Below are 16,750 nucleotides of genomic sequence, written 5' to 3' on the forward strand. Positions count from 1 at the left end.
TTGGGATGCGGGTGTGGGGGGACCTACGGGAACCAGAGAAGCAGATGTGAAGGGCCTGTAGATGTCGTGGAGGAGTGCCGGGCCCACCAGGTCTTTCCTGGAGTGCGAGTCCCGGCTGTGAACCGAGGAGAAACCTCAGGGCAGCAACGTGATGAAGTTTACTGTAAGGACCCTGAGCATCGCTGTTATCTTCTCAACTCCCTGAAGCGGGTTCGGGGGTGTGCAGCAGGCACACAGGGAACCAGCACTGAGCGCAACCTGGGGACCAGGAGGGTGGGCCTGGGAGGCAGCAGGGCCTGGGCTCGGCACTCGCCTTCCATTGGCGTCCTCTGTAAAATGGGCGTGAGGACAAGGTCCAGTCCCTTTGGGTTCAGAGGCTGTGACTTCCTCGCCTGACCGTGGCCCCTGGGCTGTCGGCAAACACTTAATACTTGTATGTGTGTTGTGACTCCTGGGGTAGAAACGGGTCCGGCTCAGAGCGCCTGTGCCTCTCTGTCCCTCTTCTCTGGTCACTGAGGGCTCAGGTGAAGCAGCTGTGTCCTGACCCATATCCGTCGGCAGATCTGCAGCCTTAAATGCATTACTTTAAACTGAAGAATATGTTCTTTTTTAGGATCCCCTGTATCTTTATACATGAGGTGGTCCTGTTTGTGGAATGTGACTGTTGGTTTCTTTTTTTTTTTCCTATTAATTAATTTATTTTTGGCTGCGTTGTGTCTTCGTTGCTGCGCGCGGGCTTTCTCTAGTTGCGGCGAGTGGAGGCTACTCTTCATTGCGGTGCACGGGCTTCTCATTGCGGTGGCTTCTCTTGTTGCGGAGCATGGGCTCTAGGTGCATGGGCTTCAGTAGTTGTGGCGCGTGGGCTCAGTAGTTGCTGTGCACGGGCTCAGTAGTTGTGGTTCGCGGGCTCTAGAGCGCAGGCTCAGTAGTTGTGGCACACGGGCTTAGTTGCTCCGCAGCATGTGGGATCTTCCCGGACCAGGGCTCGAACCCGTGTCCCCTGCATTGGCAGGTGGATTCTTAACCACTGCACCACCAGGGAAGTCCCTGTAGGGATTTTTTTTTTTTTTTTTTTTTTGGTAGGGATTTTTTAAAATGGATTTTTCAGTGGTTTCAACCAAAGCAGATAGTTCCTAGGATGTGTTTATAACAAAAAGTTATAAAAAAGTTATATTTTTTGGTCTCTCTGTGTTTAGGATTATTCCTGTCCTTCGTGGTGGTTGTTTTGACTTGAGGTTGGGTCTTGAGAGCGTGTGAGATGTGATGTTTGTCCAGAATGTTTTCCTTTTCTTTCTCCTTTTGTCTTTGAGGGATTTAGGGTACCTGGCAGCAGGCAGCATCCTCTGTAGTGACTTTGTTCTTCCTCTCTCCTTACTTTCCAGTTTTCAATGGTTCCAGCAGGTCATCACGGGAGAAGGAACCTGTTCAGAAACACAAAAGCAAAGAGGCCACTCCGGCGAAGGAGAAGCACAGTGATCCCCGGGCCGACGGCCGGAGGGAGCAGGCTTCCACGAGCCACCCCCCAGCGGCCCCCTCCGCGGGCTCCTCTGCCAGGGGGCTCCCCGCTCACCACCAACCCCCTCTGCATCGGTCGGCTCAGGACTTACGGAAACAGGTAAAGCCCAGCCCTGCCGCCAGGGGATCATGGTCTGGCCCGGAGGGTGCCGGCCTTCCTGCCAGATGCCACCGCCGCGTTTCATCAAGTTAACTGAAGGGGGAATGTGAGTAGTAGCCTTGAGAGATCCATCTTTCCAGAGCTCAGAAGGCAGGAAGGGATGCTCAGAGGTGAGGGGGTGACCTGGGCACCGAGGTGCCAGTGCACACGCCTCTCCTACCATGAGGATGCATTAGGCGGGGCCGTTGGTGGGTTTGCATCCCTCCCTGGAGGGTGCTGCCAGCACCCAGTGCCACCAGCAGTGGACCCTCGCTTGCTGGGATGCCCTAGAAGGGTAGGGAGGGAACACTCCTTCGTTACCCCTCCCCTGCCCCAGCGCCCCGGGCACCAGGTGAGGCAAGGAGTCCTCAGGTGAGGCCGGGAGCCACAAGTTACCTTGGAACAGGCCTGCACATGGCCTGGAGTGTCCCCTGTGCTTCTTGACGGACACGTTGGTGGCTCGGACACGTTGGTGGCTCGCGGCAGGACTTCTGATAGGCCTCCAGGCGGTGATGAGACGGGTGCAGCCGCGGGGGACACTTACTCCGTCCTGCGCCCTCAGGGTTAGCGGAGGCTGCACACGCTCTGCGCCACCCCCACCCCCACCCCCGCCAAACGCCCCGACTTCGGGGTCACATCCAGAATGCAGATCCTTTGTGGGTGCCTCTCCCTGCCCTTGGACAGAGTTCTCAGCACCTGGGAGGGGGTGTGGAGCTCGGTGAGGCTCTCACCCGGGTCCAGTGGCATTTCGTTACGCGCTCTGCTCCTGTTCTCACTCCATCTGAGAGTGGGTGAGCCATGGGGATCAGAGATGCGCTCTCCACACTGGGAATTCTGTCACATACAGTTAAAACTTTCCTTAGAATAGACTGAGGACTCTAATCTGGAAAGATTGATTGATTCTGGGCGAGGCGCGAGTGGCCTGGAGATTCCCTGATGCGCACCATTGTGGAGAGAGCTAATAGATAGATAGATGGTCATTGTGGTGTGAAGGTTGGAATGCCTCCTGTGGAATTGCTCTTTCTCCATGGTCTTTCTCATTCTTGCTGCTGTTGGGGACCATTGTCTCTGAGTATGTAGCTGTATGCACGCACGTCCATAGCATTGTGTGTGTGCACACGTAGTCTTAACCTTTAGCTTTCGAATATCACTCAGTCCTCCAGCTGGAGTGGACGAGGCAAGAATCCTCCTGTTTAATGTTTCTACGGTCCTCAGGTTGCCACTTAGTGCTTCTGAAGTGTCATCTTGAGATTAAACAGGTGGTTTTTGCATATTTTAAACGTTGCCCACTGTTCCTGAAACACAACCTCACGGTTTTCCTCACAAGAGTACCTGAGCGTGATTGTGGAATTGGCCGCCCCTGAGCTGGGTACCCGGTTTTCAGGACATAAAGTACAGGAGGCAGCATCCCTTTGGTGTCTTGAGTCCCCATTCCATTTCCAAAGCTGTTGGCCGGACAGGCCTTTGTGCAGAACTTTCCTCCAGATCTTTGCTTATGAAAGAGAACAATTCAGAAGGGGGTCTAGAGAGGGAGGGGATCCATCTGTGGAGCAGGAATCTCAGTGAGGAATGAATGTGTGACTTTATTCACATAGAACCATAATCTCTCTCTCTCTCTCTTTTACACGTGAGGCTGGATTGAGTAAACCCCTATCTCAGTTGGTCCAAGCTCATCCTCAGCCCCCAGCGCTTGCCCCTCAGTTCAGGATTTCCCTTTGTAACTGAACAAGGGGAGTTCTCGCAGTTGGAGGTGAGAGTTGAGGGGAGTAGAAGGTACCCCTTCCCTGGGATGGGCCCATCCCCTTGACCCACAGCAGGCTCACGCGGCCGCTTTTACACGCAGTGTAGAAGATGGAGGGGAGACCTGGGTGGCAGGGCAGACTGTCATCTGAGTGACTGTAGGAGCCTGGCTGGCTTTCTGGGTTCAGGTCTTGCAGGTGGGGTGTAACCATCCCCATCCCACCCCCTCCTGCCTGCCCTCCCTCCCCTGTCTAATCCAGCCGGGTGGGATGACCCAGGACTCCCAGGTCTAGTTGGGCTCTGACCACGACCTTCACCCGAGACTTAAGCTGTAATAGTTAACCTTCCTGAGCCTTATTGTTCATTTGGAGCCAATGATGCCAACCCTTCTCCCAGGGACATTGTGAGAAATGAAAGGATAATTTTGATACCATCAAATCCCATTAGTTAAGTACTCTAAGAAAAAAGACCAATAGAAGCCCATTGTAGATTCCTTTGTAATGGCCTGATGCAAGTGATTAGAATCTGACCTTTCATCTTTTCAACTGCATAAAAGATGGGAGGCCCAGAGAATACTCGGATCTGTAATGTCAGATACGATTAATTTTTTTCTGTCGGCCTGAAAGAAAAGATCAGTGATTGTACGAAGTACAGCTGCCAGGGTGGAGGGATGCCCTATGTAGGGGTGCTGCTGAGAAGTGGCCATGCCCTGCTGGCCCCAGTGCACCGAGAGCTCACTCTTCTTGCTGGGACCTTGCCTCTCACGGTGCTGGGTGGGGTGCTCAGCTTCATAAAAGCCCCGGCCTTTGAGACTCAGAGCATGAGAACTCAGTGTGAGGGGCCTCCCTAATCCTCCAGCTTTTATTCTCCCAAAGGCTCCAGGTGTGCCAGGTGACAGCCACACATGGGTAGCAGCCCTGCAGCTGCCCTGGGTGATGATTCGGATGTGTGGTAGGTGTCGAGTGCTTCCTTAGAACAGTACATACGTAATGCGCAGTAAAAATAACAAATTGAGGATGGAGAAACAACCATTCTTACACCTAGAGAGGGTGTGGAGATGTTTTCCAAGCGTGTCGTGAAGAGGCTTTTGCAGACAACTGTGTGTGGTTGGTAAGCCAGGATGTGGAAGACGTGGGTGGTGAGGCTGCCCCCGGCTGGCACACCTCCCGTTCTCATCTGTTGCGCTGAGGCTGAGCCGTAACGTGAGGGAGAAAACCACCAGCTTGTGTGGCAGGGCAGACACACCCGGCGGAGGGTCTGCTGGGCTGTGGCACCTTTGAGGAGAGGTTTTCACACTCAAATGTATGGCAGCTGGAAAAAGTCTTGGCCTAGTCGGATGGAGAGAGGAGGCCGAGCTGTTCAGACCGAAGAGTGAGGCGTATTCTTTAACCTTCTGGAAAATGAAAAATGGGCATCCAGAGAGAAATGGAGAGACTCGCCTCAGCTAGAAGAATGTGGAAGGTCTGACCGTGCTCTTCATCAGGTCTTGAGGGGAGTTTGAACTGCGCCTCTGTCACGTGGTGCTTGTGACTGGGTCAGGTGGCCTGCAGAGGGGAGGGGGCAGGTGCTTTGGGAAGGTTCGGGGCTCCGACCAGGACCAGGTGTTCCTTTCGGAGAGCAGGGCTGCGTCAGCCGTGTGCCTCTGCTCACTAACTTCCAGGTGCCCGCCACACCAGCAGGCCTGCCTTCCCTGTCCGTAACTCGCTGCCTGTCCAGTGGACTCTGTTCATTTAGGCTCTTTTGCTATTTAATTTGAATTTTAAAGTCCAAATACACTGTCCCCAACCAATAGTGTTTCTCTTGGGCACCTTTGCTGCTGCTCTGAGAGGATGGGCAGAGCCACTCGACTCAATGACTCCCTCTAGTGGGAAATGGGAGTTTGGTAGTTGACTTTCTGGTTGAACTGAGGACCGCTTCATGTCTGTGCGACAGGGGTAACCTGAGCTACAGGTGCCAGGTGGGCGGTGGTGGGTCAAGACACCCCACTTCCTGCAGAGCTGGGTGACAGCTTTGGGGTGCAACGTCAGAAGCCCACACCTGAGCTGAGAAGGAACACCTTGAAGAGACGTTAAGTTATTCAGCTGAAGGGCCTTTATTGCCCCCCAGAGGGCTCTGCCTCCCGCCTCCCGCCTCCTGCGTGTTGATTCTCCAGTGAATTACAGTGACCCCTCTCCCCGTGTCAGCACTTCCTCCAGATGTGTAGAGTTGAGAGCAGGCCCGTGTGGTGGGCTGGCCAGGTGACCTGGGCGCGTGTTGAGGTGAAACAGTGTTGGGCTCTATTCCATGGTGGAATAGAGCGGTGGCTGGGGAGACGCCCAGTGTGAAGGTGAGACAGTGCCTCGGTCCATAGCTGTGTCTCCTTTGGTACCAATTACTCATTGGACCCTGGAGGCAAGCACAGGCCAATGACTAGGCGTCTGTGTTTATAGAAATAGGTAAATAAGAAGACGATCTTTTTGCCATTGAAGATGGTGAAATAGTTATGCAGAATTCCACCATGTGAAAATTTGGAATTTCCTGTACGACAGTGAGGCAGGAGATCAGGTGGCCCCGAGAAGCCGGACTGGATTGACTCGGTCGGGGCCCTGCGCCGTTCCTCCAGGTAGAATCTGGGAGAGTGGAAGCCTGGCTTCCCGGCCTCCTGCAGGTGCACAGCCGTGTCGGGGGAGCGCAGAGCTGTCGGGGACTTGCACACACTGAGCCCCTTTCTGCATCCTCACCGGTTAGGTCAGAATCTGGATGGGGGAGGGCTTTAGACTGGAATCAGCATTATTTTCAAGCTCCCCAGGGGTTCTCTGGGCTCCCGGGTTTGGGAGGCACTGAACCTAAACCTCAGCAAGACATGACGGCTGGCGGTGGGCTCTGCCGGCAGGAGCTGGTTGGTGGTGTCCACTGTGCAGTGGTTGCCGTTTCTGCTGGCGATCCTTATCTTCAAGAAGGGATTAACGGTGCCCTGCGTCTGCTTATGTGTAAGTTGGGTGAGAGTCAGAGCAGCCCCCACAGAATGAGGGCTTCGAGGGGTGTCTTCTCTGAAGATGCAGATCCCTGAGCATCTTGCTGATGGAAAACTCTTTCTGTGAGCCTCTGCAGGGTTTTACTGTTTCCTTTAGTTTTTCTAAATGGTTTGTTTTGTTTTTAGTCAATGGATATTTGCATTCCTCACTGTACATCCTATTCCAAATTAGTGGTACTTATCATGGAAATTTTGTCTTTGCCCCTGCCCCTGGTTTTATAAATTTGTTTTTAATTTCTTGTTGCCAGGCTGCTAGTTCTGTTCTGGTTTTGTTTTAAAATTTCCTGTTACGTATTCTAGACCACCTGCTCATTCTGAGTCCTGCTTCATTCTCAAGTGGCCGGCAGGGTGCATCCAGGCCGTAGTTCCTGGGCCTTCTCTTTGGCCTCTCCCTCCCCAGTGGGGTCTGGGACCTCACTGAGCCCAGAAGTCGAGGCTGGCTCCCCAGAAACCTGGTTACCAAACGCCCCGGGTTTGGCTCATGGAACACAATCTCACACCAAGAATTCATGGCTTTCATTGGACCGCGTGTAATTGGCGAGTGAAGAAACACAGGTCCGGGGGCTTCTCTCCTTTCTCTGTTTTCGTAACCTTCTGTTAGTAGTCTGCTGCCGTGGCTCCCAGAGTAGGTCCTTGGGTGAGGCTCAGCATCACCTGAACCTCATTAGAAATGCAGATTCTCGGGCTCCATCCCAGACCTACTGGATGGGAGACTCTGGGGATGGGGCCCAGCGACCTGGGCTGGGCCTGGGCCTAGTGCAGAGGTCGTTGAGACTCGGGCCCTGCCCTCCAGGACCTGGTCCCAGGGGTGGGTGCGTCGGGTGTGGACAGGACAGGCATGAACTGCTTTAGGTGCCACATGGCTTCCCCAGCTGGGGAGCCCAGGTCCTCCTCTTGGTCACCTTCTTCTCTGGGCCCATTGGTGAGAAAAGGCAGCTGTTGTTTCTGCTCTGTTTCCCGGTGAGCGTGTATAATGTTTAGTCTGCCTTTTGGGGAGGTGGTGTTGCTCAGGTAACCCTGGTATCCCTGGTTGCATGTGCAAACTCGATGCCCAGGATGGTAAATGACATGTCAGAGGCCACTGAGAGGCAGAGCTGTGATGTGGTGTCCGCACCGGAGCGGTGTCCGCATCAGCTCCTGCGCTGGGCCTGTTGTCATCCTTTGGAAATCAGTGCTTTTCTGGTGTCCACCCTTGTCACTCGCTGGCTTCTTTTAATACATGAGGGTGTCCTTTGTGTGTCACAAGATTACTGTGGTGTCCAAGCTGTAAGATGGCTGTGAAGAGAGGCTGATTGGTCACCAAATTCCCGTAGGACCGAATGTGGACGCTTGTAGGGGCGGGAAATGGGAGCCGTCTGTGCAGAAGGGGTCGGGCCTGTTTTGCTTCATCAGAGAGGCGAGGTGTATCCAGTGAGGTGCCCTGGGGCCCGTCTCACGGTGACTGATTGGCAGACGCCCACGGCTGACGGCTACACCTCTGGGCATGGCACGGGACCGGCACCTGAGCCACGTGAGCGCTCTTATTCCTTTGTTTCCGTAGCATTTTTGTTTGGTTTTTTACTTACTGAGCATGGATTTTAAAATTCTGCGGGCAGATCATGCTGCTGTAGGGGGCACAGGAAGAACTGCAGCCACGTCTTTTCTTGGCACAGGCGTGTGTCTGTGTGTCTGCCCCCTTACCAGCAAGACCTTGCTGTCGGGTGTTGTTATTAACTCGTGGCAGGGGATTGGCAGGCACGTTGAGGGTCCTCACTGGGAAACATCTAGTTTCAAACGGCAAACGTGCATGTTACAACACACCCAGGAGACCCCCTGGGCAGCACCCAGGTTGGCTGGTGTTTTTGCGCGGAAGGATGGGCCCCTAGTCCTGCGGAGATCCTGAGAGCGAGTATCTCAGAGCTGGCTTCGGGGCTGTGTGTTTTGCCTGCCTTGCCTCCCAGAAGCGGGCGCCGGCCGCTGAGTCCGGGCGTGGGGCGGTGCCCGCTGACAGGTGCTAACTCCCCTTCTCCCCCTCTGCTCCTCCCAGGTTTCTAAGGTCGGCGGAGTCACTCGAATGTCATCTCTGGGTACCAGTGCAGCCAGTGCCAAAAAGATGCGCGAAGTCAGACCTTCACCGTCCAAAACTGTGAAGTACACTGCAACGGTGACGAAGGGGACTGTCACATACACCAAAGCCAAGAGGGAACTGGTCAAGGAAACCAAACCTAATCACCACAAGCCCAGTTCAGCTGTCAACCACACAATCTCAGGGAAAACTGAAAGTAGCAATGCAAAAACCCGAAAACAGGTGCTATCCCTCGGGGGGGCGTCCAAGTCCACCGGGCACACCGTCAATGGCCTCAAGGTCAGTGGCAGGTTGAACCCAAAGTCATGCACTAAGGAGGGCGGGGGGCGGCAGCTGAGGGAGGGTCTGCGGAACTCCAAGCGGAGGCTGGAAGAGGCGCCCCCGGGCGACAAGCCGCAGTCGCCCCCCAAGAAGATGAAGGGGGAGGCGGGTGCTGCGGAGGGTCCCGGCAGGAAGGCGGCCCCGGCCCCTGCGGAGAAGGTGCCGCCTGGCGGCCACGGGAAGAAGGAGGTGCCCGAGCGGAGCCTGGAGAGGAACCGGCCGAAGCGGGTGTCGGCCGGCAAGGGCCCGCCGGGCAGACAAGCACACGGCAAGCCTGACGGCGCCCCCTGTGAAAATCGTTCTACCTCGCAATCGGAGCCCCTGCCCCGGCCGCACGAGGCGACGGCCAAGGCCGAGAAGGGGGCTGGCAGGGCCGGGTGGGCGGCCATGGACGAGATCCCCGTCTTGCGGCCGTCGGCCAAGGAGTTCCACGACCCTCTCGTCTACATCGAGTCGGTGCGCCCTCAGGTGGAGAAGTACGGCATGTGCAGGGTGATCCCGCCCCCGGACTGGCGGCCCGAGTGCAAGCTCAACGACGAGATGCGCTTCGTCACGCAGATCCAGCACATCCACAAGCTGGGTCGGCGCTGGGGCCCCAACGTGCAGCGGCTGGCCTGCATCAAGAAGCACCTCAGATCTCAGGGCATCACCATGGACGAGCTCCCACTCATAGGTAAGGCCCCCCCCGCCCCCCCATCCCATGGTGTCTGCCCCAGCTTAAGCTTCTCCAGGCCCTTCTTGGCCCGGGAGGAGTCTGAGGCCCCCCTTTCTGCAGGCGCGGGGTGCTCAGGACAGATGGAGGGCTGGTCCTGTGACCCCCGCTCTCACACTCGGCAACCCCTGCTGCCCCGAGCTGCGGGCCGCCTTGCTGAGGCCAGAGTAGTGTCCGGCGAGAGGGGCAGGAACGCTGCCCCCGTGCATTTGTCTGCTGGGGGCTGCCTTACCTGAGTTCTGCAGGCTGGGAGGCTTGACCTACAGGAAGTTATTTCACAGTCTGGAGGCTGGAAATCTGAAAGCAAGGTGTTGGCCGGGTTGGTTTCTCCTGAGGCCTCTCCCCTTGGCTCGTGGACGGCCGCCTTCTGCTGTGTCCTCACGTGGTCTTTGGTGTGTGTGCACGTTCTTGAGGTCCCTTCCTCTTGCTACAAGAACACCAGTCATATTGGGTTAGGACCCATCATGGTGACCTCATTTTACTTTAATTACCTCTTTAAAGACCCTGTCTCTAAATACAGTCACACTCTGCGGCCCCGAGGTTAGGACTTCAACATATGACTCTTGTGGGTGGGGTACATTTCAGCCCATTTATCTCTGTCTGCTTATCTGTCCTTGCATCTCAGTTTTTCTGGTGATTACTGGGCCCTCGTGGAGCGCACAGGTCCGGGAACACTTCTGAGAGCAGGCACTGAAGCTGAGCTCTCCTTGGTGACTGCTTTTGTGAACATACACCCAGCTATTGTGAAGACCCTTGGCCCCCAGGCAGAGCCCACAGATGGCTCTTGGAATCCGCATTTCCCTCTTCCTCTCCCCTTATTGAGCCTCCAGGATTAACTCACTCTGTCAGGGATGAGCAGTTCTGCGGAGTGGGGTTCCTTTTGGGTCTGCCAGGTGAGTCACGTGCTTCCCTTCTGGCTCTAGACCCTCGACAGGAACAGGGCATGTCCTTCCTCCAGTTGGAGAGGACAACTTTTTAAAGGCAGGGAGCAGAGGAGATATTATCGGTCATTTAGGTGTCAAGAGTTGGCAGTAAGATAGGGCTCCTTGTAAGATAGAGGTTTCATTATTACTCTCAGCAGGTGAGAATCACTTAAATTGAAAGAATTCTTGGTTTGTGGTCCACTGTCGGGATGTGGTCGAAGGTGACACAGGGCTGTGGGAACAGGCTGAGGAGGTGCCAGCCTCTCGGGAGCTTGGCGTTGTCTGCGAGGGTGACCAAGAGCCTCACCAAGTCGGGGCTGCAGTGGGACGTCTTGGGTCCCCCAACCTGCCTGGGGGAGGGGGGGACGGCAGGTCTTCTGGGGACAGGTGGTGTGCTCAGGTGACGTCATGAGGGCAGAGAGCGATCTTCCGTTCAGAGTGAGTTTCCTTAACTTTGACTCCTGTGGCACCAGAAGCCGCGAGGACCTGACACTGTGGTGTGTGTGTTCACACCCGTTGCTGTTAGCCCAGCTGTAAAGCGTCGTCAGCTTCCAGAAGAGGAGCTGAGCTGGACCGTTACCCGCAGAGGCCTCAGGCTGTGGCTCTGAGCTCAGCCTCCTTGCAGTGTGAGAGACTTGGGAGTTTTATGTGTGTGTGTGTGTGTGTGGTACGCGGGCCTCTCACTGTTGTGGCCTCTCCTGTTGCGGAGCACAGGCTCCGGACGCGCAGGCTCAGCAGCCGTGGCTCACGGGCCCAGCTGCTCCGCGGCATGTGGGATCTTCCCGGACCGGGGCACGAACCCATGTCCCCTGCATCGGCAGGCGGACTGCCAACCACTGCACCACCAGGGAAGCCCGAGACTTGGTAGTTTTGAAGGAATTTCCCAGAGTCCACAGAGCAGCTGCTCCTTCTCTGGGAAGGCAGCACTTTGTCACGTAGCATCCTCGTGGTCCTGAGAACGGGTTGATGATAGCAGGTGAGGAGTGAAATAATGGATTCGCACATACTGGGTCAGTTTTCTCCGTGCTGTTGAATAACAGTGATTGCCTCCCTTCTGGTCAGCCTGTGGTCTGAGCCCCTTGGGGTAACTCCCATCCCTCTTCACCTCGGCACGTCCGGGTGGTGTGCGGGCAGCCCCAGGAGATGCCCCAATGGAGAGCAGGGCCTGGAGTGCATCTTGGAATCTTGGGCTTTAGGCCCCTCCCGGCCAGGGTTGGGGCGAGTTTCCTCCTCGACGTGGCCCCCACTGCACTGACCACAGCCAGCGCCAGCGTCCCACCAGCACAGTAGATGGACTTGGGCTGCCGCTCGCCCTTCCCTGGCTGAGGCAGCCCTGAGTTGCCCGGCCGCCAGCGTGCACGTGCTGCTCTCAGGAGTCCCGCTGCTTTTCCGTTCATTTATCTTACATAAACGTATCCCCATCCTTTAAAGAGCTAAACGTTCTTAATGTTTACTTTGCTCACCTACCGTTTTGTGGAGTATTTACCTCCTAACAGCCAGTGGATGGTTATTCTGGAAGATTTTCTTCCCCGTTTATTGGCCAAAGGGAGGTTGATTTTCCAGGTCCCACTGAGAGAGTCACTTGGCGGGCATTCAGACACATCTGAGTCTTGACATGCTTTGTACAGTGTGATCAAGGGGCGTAGTGAAAACGAGCCCATACACCTGGGATAAGCAGCCCTCTGTGTGAGTGGTGATGGGAGGAGCTGAGGGACAGACCACCGCCTGCCCCGAGGTGGGTGCTGCCTGCTGCCCGGAAATCCTGGGGGAGGGGGTTGAAAATAAGTTACTGTGTGTGTGTGCGTGTGCATGTGCGCGTGCGCTGGGGGTGTGGGGGGGTTGGGAGTGACAACACGTGCTGCGTGTGTACACTTTCCGACATCGCAGCTGTTCCGGGTGACGCTGGCTCGTAGGTATGGCTGGGTGGGGCTGTCTACCCAAGCCTTGCCAGTCCCAGCCGGGATGCCCTGTTCCATCACCCTGCCTCCTGGGGTGTGAGACGTGTGCACCCTGCCCCTGCTCCAGGGGACGCTGGACTCGTCCTCCTCGCGGATCTGCTCTGCCGTCTCTCCTTCCATTCAGCCCTCTGCCTAAGTGTCCTCTCCTCGGGGCTCCCTGCCCTGACCACCCTCCTAAGACGGCCGCCTCTCAGCCTGTCCTGCTCTGTTTATCGTCCTAGTGCCCAAGATGGTCTAAACCCTGTCTCCCTGTAGACTAGATTGTTCTGTTTGCTGCTCTGACCCCAGGGCCTGGCGGCATCTCTGGCACGGGGCACCCATGGACTCTTGGGTGATGGAGGATGGTCTTGTTGATGGGCCTTTTCACTGACTGTCCCTGTGTTTTCCTCCCTCACTGTCCCAGGAGGCTGTGAGCTCGACCTGGCCTGCTTTTTCCGGCTGATTAACGAGATGGGCGGCATGCAGCAAGTGACTGACCTCAAAAAATGGAACAAACTAGCAGACATGCTGCGCATCCCCAAAACCGCCCAGGACCGGCTGGCCAAGCTGCAGGAGGCCTACTGCCAGTACCTGCTCTCCTATGACTCCCTGTCCCCTGAGGAGCACCGGCGCCTGGAGAAGGAGGTGCTGATGGAGAAGGAGAGCCTGGAGAGGCGCAAGGGGCCCCTGGAGGGCCACACGGAGCAGGACTACAACCGCTTCCACCCACTGCCCCGCTTCGAGCCCAAGAACGGGCTCATTAACGGCGTGGCCCACAGGAACGGCTTCCGCAGCAAGCTGAAGGAGGTGGGCCCCGCGCAGCTCAAGACGGGGCGGCGGCGACTCTTTGCTCAGGAAAAGGAGGTGGTGAAGGAGGAGGACGACAGAGGCATCCTCAGCGACTTCCACAAGTGCATATACAAGGTAGGGCCCCCGGGCGGGGCCTGGGCGTGGGGCCTCGGGAGCACATGCGGGCCTGGGGTCCGCTGCATCAGGCTCCCGAGACCCGGCAGTCGGCTCTGGCTCCGTTTCTCACAGAGAGGCGCCTGCAGTCTGCAGGGGGCTGGGTGTCCGGTCGAGGTTACTGGGCGCCCAGCCAGGGGAGTCGCTTGCCCGCGTGGCCTTGGGCTTCCTGTCCATTAAATGGGTTTGTGTGTGCACATGTGTGCCCATGTGCCAGGGGTGCAGCCTGGGAGCCACACCCCCCATCCTGGAGTGGCTGCCCGTCGGGGCCAGGCCCTCTGTAGCTCCTGACGGACACGCCCCCACTGCCACCCAGCCTGCCCAGCTCGGCTCTGCCGGCTCCTTTCTGTCCGCCATCACGGGTCTCCCGGGGAGGCTCCCTGCTTCTGCCGCATCCCGTAACCGCCCAGCCATTCTGAGGAGGCGCCCTCTGGGGAGCGCGGTGGCGTCCTGGCTCTGTGTCTGCAGGGCGGTGGGGACCCGGGCTGGGAGGGGGCACAGACTGGGCACTGCCACTGCACCGCTCCGGCAGCGATCTGCTCCGTAGGCTCCGGGGTGGGGTGGGCCCCGTGGAGGCCTTGGTGGTCACGCTCCCGCCGCACGAGCCTGGTCTGGAGACGCGTCGGGCATCTGCGGTTCTGCCCTGAGTTCGGCCTCTTCCCTTTGAGTCCCCGCTCCGAGGTCCCACCTCTGGCCACTCTCTGCCTCGCTTCTCATTCTCTCCTAGGCTTGAGTCCTGCCCTCCTTTCTGGAGAGAGATGCCTGCTTGCCTAGAGCTTTTCCTGTCACCGGACCCAGCCAGGGTCGGGTCTCCGCAGCTGTGGCCGCGGTCTGGTGGCCGTGACAGAGCTCCATGGCACCTCTGTGCGCCGAGGGGCCGGGAGCTCGAGGCTGCAGGTTCTGAGCCCCCTCAGCATCTGGGGGCAGTGACTGTGGTGTGCTGGGTGTCATCGCCTTGCATTACAGGCAGCTTGCTTTAGTTGACACAAAATCAGGTTCCTTGTAGCAGTTGGAATTTTATCGTGTAACGAACGGCACGTCAGGAGAGGTTTGGACTTGCGCAGCAGTCTTTTAGTTAGAACGCTACTTACAGAGCTAAAGAGTAAAGGCAAAGGGCAGGGTCTGCAAGCGGAGTGCTTTGACTGTCCTTCCAAAGGCAAGAAGGGCCTGCCCCCTTCCTAGACCTGCAGCTCTGTTCACGGGGATGCTCCAGCATCGCCTCATTAGGGAGACCCTCCCTGAGCACCTGCCTTGCGGCCCTGCCCCTCTGCTTCGGCTCCTCGCACTTAGTGCCACCTCCCAGCTGTTCTGTGTGAGTCAGAGTTCCCCAGGCCGCCACGAGGCCAGGGACGTTGTCTGTTTTGAGCACTGCTCTATCTTCAGCCCTTAGAACCAGGCGTGTACACAGTAGGTGCTCAGTAAGTACTTCCACAGTCGGGGGGTGAGCATGCCTGGTGAGGGATGAGTGGAGGGCTTGCCTTTAGGACAAAGCGTATCCGCCATGTGTCACCCCAGTGAGCTTGCCCTTGCTAACATTCCCAGGAAGGGGTGGCGTGCAGGGGTGGGGAGGGGACGTTAGATAATCTGAAGGGCCTGTGTGCTGTCCCAGGGAGGCATGGGGGACGGGGAGTGGCTCCGTGGCAGAGAAGGGCCGGATCCTTCTGTCCCCTGCACATCTACGAGGCCAGGCTGCTCATCTGGCCGGTTCTCACGTGAGGACCCTCAGGGCGGGTGTAGGCGTCGCCCAAGTTTCTTTCCCGGGGTCCCCGGTCCCGAGGTGCAGCCAGTGTCTGACTTGATGCTGTTGGTTTCCCCCCCGGCCACAGACTTTCTCCTGCCCTTGCCACGTTGCACCCGTTGCTCCAGGGAGTGAAAGCAGCTTTTCAGCAGGGCACCCTGCAGCGCACCCAGGGCTCCCGTGGGACCCCGTTCTGCTGGCTGGGGGTGGGGTCTGGCCCGGCGCTGGATGGCCAGGGGTCCTCCGACTCCTTTGTTGGCACCGAGGGTCTTTCTCAGGGAGTTTTTCCGCCGCCTCTGCTCGTGTCAACTCAAGACGTGGCCCAGCCCCCGGTCACAGGGATGCGTCACACAGGGGCCTGTGACGAGGTGGCCTGCTTTGGGGTCCTGGCTCTTCTTTGTTTCTTACGCTTGACTCTTGTTTTTGTTTTCTTTTCAGGGGAGGTCTGTTTCTTTAACGACTTTTTACCGAACAGCAAGAAATATCATGAACATGTGCTTCAGCAAGGAGCCCGCACCAGCTGAAATCGAGGTGCGTGAGCTGGGCGGTCCCGGCCCCCACTCCGCTCGGAGCCAGGGATGGAGCCCCTGGGCCTTCTGGGGGCGGGCGGGCGGAGGGGTCGTGAACGCTCAGCCCGTCGTCTGGGTGCTGGGGGCAGCCAGAAGTTTCAACTCGTACCGACCCCAACTTGTGCAGGGTCAGCAAAGGTGTAGTGGAGAGAGCGAGCCTCCCCGGCTTCGCCCTGACTCCCCTGGAGCCGAGGCTGCGGCCCGGGGAGAGCCGCAGCCGGGCCCCGCCCAGCTGACCGCCTCTCAGCCCTACTCACCCTGTCCTCCGGGTGCGTGTTATGCGAGAGAATGTTTGGAATCCCTTGAAACCCCAGTTGTGCTCTTTGCTCTCTCCTGTTTTTCATTTAACGGGGTTGGCAGGTTGCCATTTCTGTGCTTCTGAGTTGCGTGAGGCTGGAGAGGTGCAAGTGCGTCCTGCGCCCAGGCCGGCGAGCGGCAGTTCGGTGTGAGGCGTGGCCCGGGGCGCCCGGATGCTGACGTAGGTGGGCCTGTGCAGGGAGAGGCCCGACTTCTCTCGCTGGTTCAGGGCGGTTGCTGGCGGAGCATGCAGTGATGCGGACTGCAGCCTGGCTTTTGGTGAACAGCTGGTCTCAGAGCACATCTTTTTCTTCAAAGATATGTGCTTCTTCCTCTCGGTAAAACCGTGCTGACCACCAGGGCGCCCGGGCCCTGATGTTTTTTTTTTTTTTTTTTTTGCGGTACGCAGACCTCTCACTGTTGTGGCCTCTCGCGTTGCGGAGCACAGGCTCCAGATGCGCAGGCTCAGCGGCCATGGCTCACGGGCCCAGCCGCTCTGCGGCACGTGGGATCCTCCCAGACTGGGGCACGAACCCGTGTCCCCTGCATCGGCAGGCGGACTCTCAACCACTGCGCCACCAGGGAAGCCCCCGGGCCCTGATTTGATTGGGTTTCCCGGGAGTGGGCCTTTCAGGACAGTCTGGGTCACCAGGACACCTGGTCCCCTGCATCTGTGCCGCGTGGGACCCCGCCTCTGATGGTAGCCGTCAGAAGCCCAGGAGGTCCCGCCCTGGTGCTCAGGCCTTGGTTTCCCAGGTTGGTGAATTCCGTGTTCGATTTTGGCATCACCGTCATTGCTTTTAGGCCCCGGGTCTGTA

The 16,750-nt window shown here is 57.5% G+C and overlaps 1 protein-coding gene across 5 annotated transcripts in view; it reads left to right on the forward strand.

Moving 5' to 3' along the window:
- Positions 1 to 16,750, forward strand: part of JARID2 (jumonji and AT-rich interaction domain containing 2) — a 241,142-nt gene that overhangs the window by 210,368 nt on the left and 14,024 nt on the right. For all 5 annotated transcript variants that reach the window (XM_060023607.1, XM_060023608.1, XM_060023610.1 and 2 more), the window contains 4 exons: positions 1,383 to 1,615; positions 8,434 to 9,466; positions 12,790 to 13,289; positions 15,505 to 15,597. In XM_060023607.1, coding sequence (XP_059879590.1) covers positions 1,383 to 1,615; positions 8,434 to 9,466; positions 12,790 to 13,289; positions 15,505 to 15,597 — 1,859 coding nt within the window. The remainder of the gene's footprint in view (positions 1 to 1,382; positions 1,616 to 8,433; positions 9,467 to 12,789; positions 13,290 to 15,504; positions 15,598 to 16,750) is intronic.

Source organism: Delphinus delphis, chromosome 10 (assembly GCF_949987515.2).
Source record: "Delphinus delphis chromosome 10, mDelDel1.2, whole genome shotgun sequence".
In the NCBI taxonomy this organism is placed as follows: domain Eukaryota; kingdom Metazoa; phylum Chordata; class Mammalia; order Artiodactyla; family Delphinidae; genus Delphinus; species Delphinus delphis.